An 8,529-nucleotide genomic window follows, 5' to 3' on the forward strand; every position below is an offset into this window, starting at 1 on the left:
AATGGGTAGATATAGAAGATAATACCCCAACCGGGTAATTATTTAAATAGTAACCGTAAGCTCTTGTACTGTATTACCAAACTAATAACAGCTAATGAAACGGATCATTTGCACCGCTTGTAATTGTTTCAACTTAGTTTATCTGTCGATATTATCAGCAGGGTCCTTTGATTTGAGTTCAAGGTCCATACAAATATTTTACAGTATCAGCAACAAGTTGAAATAAACTAGATGAAACATAATAAAGTTAAAGGTTAATTTCCTGAAAAAAAAACGCCATGTAAAGTTTTGCAAATCTACCTGTTTTTGTTTTTTTTGTTTTGTTTTATTTTGATTGTCTTGTCTATTTTTTGTGTTTGCCTTTGAAAAATAGTTATTAAAGAGTCGAAAGCGAACAGGCTAGTTAGATACTAGTTGCACTGTCTGTTGTCAGTTTATTGCAATTATGTTAATCAATCACGAACACACGTGATCCCTTGCTAGATCCAGTGCACGTGAAACGATTGTTATTCGACATATCATTTGTATTCTTCACACACACACACACACACACATACATATATATATATATATATATATATATATATATATATATATATATATATATATATATATATATATATATATATGTGTGTGTGTGTGTGTGTGTGTGTGTGTGTGCACACACACACACACACAAACGATGGAACATGATGCTACATGTCTGCGGCATGAAGCCCCAGTGCTAGATATCACTGTAAACTGTCACACTATAAACTGTCACACTGCAGAAATCATTGCGATATCACTGAAAATATTCTTAAAGCTACGTCACAAAATCCAAATCACATAAACGCATATACAAGCATCCAAAGTAATGTATGTCACATGCAGCGAATGACGTATCACAAGACGAGATAATCATGTCTGTGAAATGCGATTCAAAATCTTAGTTGGACATCTCACACAAACTGATAAAAAGTATACGAAGATGCCAGCATGTATATTTATTGTACGATTTGTTTTCCTATTTCAATCATTTAGTGTCATTGTGAAGATTTAGGTTTTGCAGAGTGGGTCTTAATTGTAATCTGTGCAAATCGTTTCTAAAGAAGAATGTTTTTTAAAGGTTACGAAAATATCGAATTCTAACGCGCTCGTATGTGTTTTAATTAGCCATTGTACTAGATGCGGTTTGGACAAAATTTAGTATATACAAATATACAGAATCAACCTGAGGAATATAGACTCGAATTAATTCATGTAGACTCCAACCAATAAAGTTATCGAGATTTGCCGGTGCAACGTAAGCGGGAAATAGATAAGAATTCATTTCCTCCAAGAATACATGGATTGAACCAACATGGTGCAGTGATGTCGAAATTATTTTTTGCCTATATCTTGATGATACATTAAGTCATAATTCTGAAGATTTGTTTAATATATTTTAATTTAATTATGAATATTACAGCGATTGCAGTGTTCAAGACAAGATTTTCAGTATAATAACTTTAAAATTGATTAATTGATACCTATCTGAGTTCAAAGATAGCCATGATTAATATAAAAAGGAACATTTAACGACTTTTGCTTCTAAACGTTAAGAGAACACATTCTTAAGTAGAGTTCTTTCAACTTTTTACAAATGATGCCGATCCAATTTCAGACATGTTTATAAAAAATAATATAATTGTAACTCTGCTTTCTTATTAAAGTTTAAATTTTCACACCTCGTTGATCTGATTGACGTTTCTATAATATTACGCTTGCACAGCATGTACTTTAAAATTAGGGTAATAAAAAACATGCACTTACTTATAAAACGAATGATGGTCTTAAGCGCCTAGTTTACATATACATGTATTGATTACACATCCTGTTCAAACACAAACTTTTGTCAAGCTCTATCGTTATGATTCACTATCAGCTTTGTCTGCAAATGGCTCATAAAGCAGATTGGGTTACCAATGGTTTATCGAGCAGAATGGAATGTATATGGCCTGCAAAACAGATTGGGCTGCATAAGGGATAGAATGTAGGTAGTGGTGCATATGTTTTTTTTTTTCGCAGTTTAGGGTGCATACGGCTTACAAGCGGATTGGACTGCATATGTTGTCTTGTCCAATCAAATAGGGCCGAACACAGCTCTGCCAACAGATTAGGCTACATTTTAGTTTACACTCCAGATTAAGGTGCATACGGCAGATTTGCTACAGATGGTTTACCGAGCATACTCGGCTGCATATCGAACCGATTGTTTTGCATATGATGTACCATGCAGATTGAAATGCAGATTGAACTGCATATGGCTTATAAAGCAGATTTAGGGTGCATATGGCTTGTCAAGCAGATTTAGGATGCATATTTCTTATCATGCAGCTTTAGGGTGCATATTTCTTATCATGCATATTTAGGGTACATATTTCTTATCAAGCAGATTTAAGGTGCATATTTCTTATAAAGCAGATTTAGGATGCATACGGCTCATCAAGCAGATTTAGGGTGCATATGGCTTAAGGATGATAAATGAAGGACAAGAATTCTTTGAAGAGAATGAGTTTCTAATGACAGTAAGGAGTTCACGTGAATTCTTTAATGTGGCACTCCACAGTTTGGTATTCTGCATATATTAGAATTTTAATGAAAACGAATTTCCTCTTGTTTCCTCACTGGTTACACTGTCTATTTAAAAAGGACCTTGTATATCTCAGGTATTGTTCAAAAAGCCTTTAATGTCCTATATTTTGGTATGTGATTGATTGGTGTTATACTGGTTATAGAGAATACAGCTTGGTCTTACTCTAGATGTACACGTTTACAAGAACTGCAGGCTCCTTTTTCATTTTTACTAACTTAACTTTAGAGGTAAATTGTACACAAAAAACATACAACTTTTTTGTTACATTTTATGGATTAACTAATGCATTTATTATACTTTCAGAAGCTGGTATTGTCTAGTTGGGCAAAATTCATATTCCTGTTAAGCAGTCAGTCGATAATAAATATCACACTACCTTTTAATGAAATTGATGAATGATTGAAAACAATGATCATATTTCACATAGAATCTATCGTTGTCTATCTTTGTCTTATAATACCGCAGTAATAACAGAATCAAAAATGGTACCCTACGTTTGTTTTATTCTTTACCATTCTTTTTCTCACCAATGTAATTTTAAGTCTATCTGTCTATCTCTCACAACTCTCCAAACTAAAATACTGCCCGATCTACTGTCACCCAAATGCAGTAACACTTGTATGCGTGTGCGTGCGTGTTTTTGTTAGCTTTCGCTAACATACATATCGTTTGTAAGAACATTTAATAACAAAGAAATAGCAACCATCGATGTAAACCATTGATTTAACCATGTAGATGTATGTCATCGTTCTAAATTATTTTCTACAAGTCACTTTTGGGGCTAATAGAATGTAAAAATGAATCATCATGAGGTACCAAACAAATTTATTTCTTCACTGGTCTTGTTGGTTCTGTCATCCTAGTGGATTTGCCACCGTTGTTTTCTCAACCTCTCAATCTCATTCTGTAGTGGATGCAAATGGGTTTGAATATGAGCTAATTGCATCATCTTCAAGATCGCTAGCAATAACCTCTACCAACACATTTTGAAAAGCTGAGTGTGACACTGATCGCCATTGTTGCTTGGTGTCTGCATTCACCTTGGAAAATAGATCGTTTCGTCTTGATTATAAAATTGAATTTGACTAAGTTTTACGCACTACTTGAACTCTTAACATTTCACGTTGTAGGTAGCCGTCGTTCTCACTTTTCTGGAAGTTTGTTTTTGCGTTTCTGAAATGTGGTAATATTTTTTTATGGACGGAACTAATTTATTTTGGTGTGAAGACTCTTGGTTTTGTGACTTAAATGGAGAGCGTTGATTGAAGCTCACTTATGTCGCCTTCGAGACTGCTGGCACGGATTGGACCTATCACTTCAGTTCGTGTGTGAGGCGACACGGTACGTCGTTGGCTCTTACTTTCTCAATGGAAACGTTTCATCGTATTGCAAAATTTAATATGTCTAGGTTTCACACGCAGCAGGTCTCTGTACATGGGGAGAATGTCTTAGAGTCGGAAGAGTGATCATTCAACTCACAAACGATCAAGAAGATAAAAGAGTCAGCACAGGTCGAAGATATGCTAAGAGACATAAGAAAGCATAATTCACAGGCGAAAGTGGCAACAAAACTTACCATTCTGGTCGTTGATTTGACTAGTCATAAAAAAGTGTAGAAGTGCTGATGAAGTTTGATATATATGCAAGGTAAATGGGTATTTATCTCCAGAATACCCGCTTCATTCAAGAAAGAGAGACAAAAGTCAAGATACCTGTTATCGTTGTCAGGAGAAAGGACACTGGGCTTCAGAGTGCCCTAAGAAAAACGAGAAGAAACAGAAACAAGAGGAGAAAGAGGAGAGGGGTTCAGAAGAAGAAGAGAAAATTGAAGATGAGGAAGAACATGTGACAGTGAAGAGATGGCTTGGAAAAATTGACAATTTTAGCCGATGCGTTGGCCCTGATGTGAAATTTCATACTAACTTCTAAAAGAAAATGGACCTGAAAGAAAACGTAAGTGTCTCTTGTTTTTAAAATAAGGATAGTATGTTTTGTTTTTAGTAACACTGTATGAATATGTCCTCTTTCACTTATCTCTGTCCCTCTGAGTCATTTTTTAGTTAGAATTGAAATGGAAGGGGTGTTTTCCTTCACGTACGCACATTAGGCATGAAAATGGGTACAATACAGTCAGCTTGTTCATCCATTATTTTGTGTCTTGGTTGTAACTAAAATCACACACTGACGCTATAGCATAATGGGTTAAATGGGTTTTGGAATGGGCGTATATGTGTGTCTTGCCCTTAACAAACCAGTTGTCCCTACACTTGTGAGTATTTGTTTTGTGTGAATGTGGAGTAGTGTGAATATAAAATAGACTTGGGTTTTTCCATAGGACTTTCCACATGCTGTAGCTATAAATAGATCCTAGGTTTTCAAATAGGTTTGTCACTTCAGTTGAGGCTATAAATAGGTAACTAGTTTTTCTGTAGGATTTTTATAAAAGTTGTGGCTATAAATAGTTACTAGGTTTATCAATTTTAGTATAAAGTAATGTAATCTAATGTCCCAGGATACGTTTATTCTCCATTAAATTCTGGAACAATTTCGTAATTTTAGCGTCACTTTTAGTCATATCCATTTTGGTGTTGGTGTTTGCCTTGATTATAGCTAATTAAAACATTATTACAATTATGCAAATTTATGAGCAACGCCAACATAATTTCAGATCTAGGTAATGCTTTTTATATAAATCTCGGATACAAGAATATAGTGATAATGCAACATTTTTCTATTACACTTGTGCAATCTGAGGCCAGACACGTGCAACACTATTACTAACTGCTCCACCCGATTGAGGTCAGCCATTTGCAACATTGTTGCCATTGTTTCCCCGGTGTCCAGTACCGTGACGTCACCCCTGCTCCGTTCCCCTTAAGGCTAGACAGGCCCAGTATGCTTTGTTAAATTTTCCTATGTTAAATTCCCATTGACGCCAGAGTTCCTCATCCATGTTAAATTCCCCTTGACGCCAAAGTGCAGGGACCCTCTCTGTAATGCTTATTCCAATTGTCGCTAAAGTACCCTACTATACTACTCTTATATCATGTACCATTTCCACAGGTACAATATCCTAAGAAATGTCAGCCACATTACATCAAAGTAGCATAGAGCTATAACAACATTCTCTTCATGACTCACGGTACTAATTCAGTGGCCGAATGGCCGAGTGGTCTAAAGCGCTCTCCGTTACGGATCACTGCCATCTCACCTCTGTCTGCGCCGGTTCAGGTCCCGGATTCAGCCAATATGGTTATGTGAGAAAGCTTGCCAGTAGATTCTGGTGTGTCGGTGGTACTTTCTGGGGTTTTCCTTGGTTCTTCCTCCACCATTAATACTGGCCGCCATTCATAGCCTATCGTGTGCTGAAAGATGGCGTTAAACCCCACAACAACAACTAATTCAGTTCCCATAGTAAACCTATGCAAACATCATGATATTGAAAATTCAATAACTTAAAATCTTTGAGTGCTCATGATCAAACCTATATTTATCAGCATAGATGAACCCTAGATGTCAGCTTCTATGTTGAGGAAAGGACATGAGCCGCGGCATTTTCTGGACCTGCATGTGTTTGAAACATGTGCTTTCAATTCTGCACCAAAGAGTCAGGTGCTAATTTTAGTAATTGGTGTTCCGAATTCAAGACTGTTAAAGGACTGAAATTCGATCAATACAACAATGTCTCTATTTTTTTTTTCACTTACAACTACGATAAGCTCTCAAAAGATTCTTTTTCCTAAAACATAACTTACATTATTAACCAATCCTGGCCAGCCACACCCATATATGCTCTTTTTATGTTCACCCATTTCCAGGCTGGTTCCCATTTTTCCATATCATTAGTACCGCGTGTCCTTCAGTGTGCATGTATAAAATGCAAAAATATTCACCTTACATACGTCACTCTCTCAAACGTACATACTATCTGGTGAGCGCTCCACCCCCCAGGTCTTTAAGTCATGTACTTGACTTCATGTTAACATACACATTCGCCTATATTAGCTGCAACTATACAGGAAAATCCGTGTGAGCTTTTTTCCGTGTACTCTCATGAGCCATAATAAGATGGACGTCTCATGTATTATGGAGTCCCTCCTTCCTATTAAACCCACTCCATCCCCATCCCACCTCGTTAGGCTTAAAAGAGATTTGGGGTGTAAAGTTGGGAATGGGGTGGAAGAGTCAGAGCCTAGTAAAACGCAGAAACACCCCGACAAGGGCGAGTTAGGAGCTCAAAATCAGATATCTTATATAAGACACGTGTGTGTGACTGATCAGTATTTTGGTAAGAATTTGCTTCACAGCTTGATTACTGTCTTTTTTTGTCACCTTGGCGCCTAATGTTTCGAATATATTTTGAGTGAGTGTCTATGCGCATGCGTAATGTGTTTGGCCTGTAAAGTCCATGATTGTTTGACAAACAACTTTCTGTGTCTGTGACACATGTTCAGACATGGATGATACATTGTCTCTTCGTTGTCCAAGAGGGATGGTCTGTGTACTCATTTTTCAGTCAGTTGAAATTTATTCGTTTGAAGATTCTGAGAAGCAATTGTAAAATGTTTTATAGGTCAAGTCAATGTGTGAAGACGTGGAAAATTCATCAGCTTTCCTTCTTGATACATCTTTCTATGCAGTATGTAATGATGTTGACGTTTTCAAACTCATAATGTATTCAAAATAAATAAATACATTTTTAAGAAAAGTTACAGTTTTGTTGTTGTCATGGAAGATACTACTCAGGAGTAAAACCCATCATCTACTTTAGAGTTAGTGAATGCACAGAGAGAGAGAGAGAGAGAGAGAGAGAGAGAGAGAGAGAGAGAGAGAGCACAATTATCTACTATTGACTTGAGAATGCAGAAAAATATAAATTTATGCCGTTAAAACACTCAGATATTATTCTGACATTGCAAACATAAAATATTAAAATAATATATCTGACGCACTATAGATGGCATAAAATGTAGTATAGATGCTAAAGTCGTATGTCGTTAATGGAACAAGTAATAGATTTACATTAAAAGTACCGAAATGATTTGTTTTACCAAACGTTCTTTCCGTTACTTTGATTTAAAACAAACAATATATGTGTTATAAAATACATACTTGTGCAGCAGCTTCAATAAGTGCCACAGTCAATCTTCTCCTTGTTTTCTCCATGTAGAAAGTCTTCTTATTTGCTTCTGCTTTTGATTGAAATATTACCGTAGTAAAAGGCAAATTGTTCCTATGACAACACTGTTTATAATACAGCAGATTAGGGAGTATCCGATAAACCACGAAAACAACCAAACGAATCCGAGCTAACCCAGGTCTTCCTGGAGAATGAATGGTTTAGCACATTTATTACACAATGTAAGTCTTAAAATACTATGTAAATGAAGACTTTAGAAGTCTATTGAACCACTCAAGTTACGCATCCTATCAAGATTAACGCTGCTTAAACTGGTGAATACAATATGTCGTGTCTAAGGTGCAGTATATGTAGTAGCTGTTATCAGTCTCTCAGACTGTAAATTAAATAATGACGCAAGTCAGGCGGAATAGGCTGAATTATTCTAAACTCTTCACGACCTACCACAAGGTTTGACAGTCTTTTGACTTCGTTCATCAATAATATTATAAAATATGACGTATGCCTTATGTGTTCAAATAAAACGCCCAACCAACAACGCAAAAGCATCACCCAGCTCAATATATTGAATATATAGCGCAACATAATTACTGTCTATGCAGCTCTGACTTGTGCTAAAAAGACTTGACTAGCATACCCACTATTTTGAAGGATTCTTCTTTGTATTACATCAATTGTTTAGCATGCTTGTTACTTTGCGGCACGTACTCGATGACTCAAATGTCGGCCGGCGTATTGTTGTCTTGAGAAACCATCTGCTTCGATTTGGAGA

General features: G+C 36.2%; 1 protein-coding gene across 2 annotated transcripts in view; it reads right to left on the bottom strand.

The window, feature by feature from the left end:
- LOC149773215 (neo-calmodulin-like) overlaps positions 1 to 8,043 on the bottom strand; it is a 30,681-nt gene extending 22,638 nt beyond the window's left edge. The window contains exon 1 of one of the 2 annotated variants that reach the window (XM_089946650.1): positions 7,730 to 8,043. In XM_089946650.1, coding sequence (XP_089802776.1) covers positions 7,730 to 7,783 — 54 coding nt within the window. In that variant the 5' untranslated portion in view covers positions 7,784 to 8,043. Of the gene's footprint in view, positions 1 to 1,794; positions 1,886 to 7,729 lie in introns of those variants that run through there. The other variant, XM_089946651.1, reaches the window with a different exon arrangement.
- Between the last annotated feature and the right edge of the window lie 486 nt (positions 8,044 to 8,529).

Source organism: Sinohyriopsis cumingii, unplaced genomic scaffold, assembly GCF_028554795.1.
Source record: "Sinohyriopsis cumingii isolate HCF-2022 unplaced genomic scaffold, ASM2855479v2 utg000813l, whole genome shotgun sequence".
Classification (NCBI taxonomy): Eukaryota; Metazoa; Mollusca; class Bivalvia; order Unionida; family Unionidae; genus Sinohyriopsis; species Sinohyriopsis cumingii.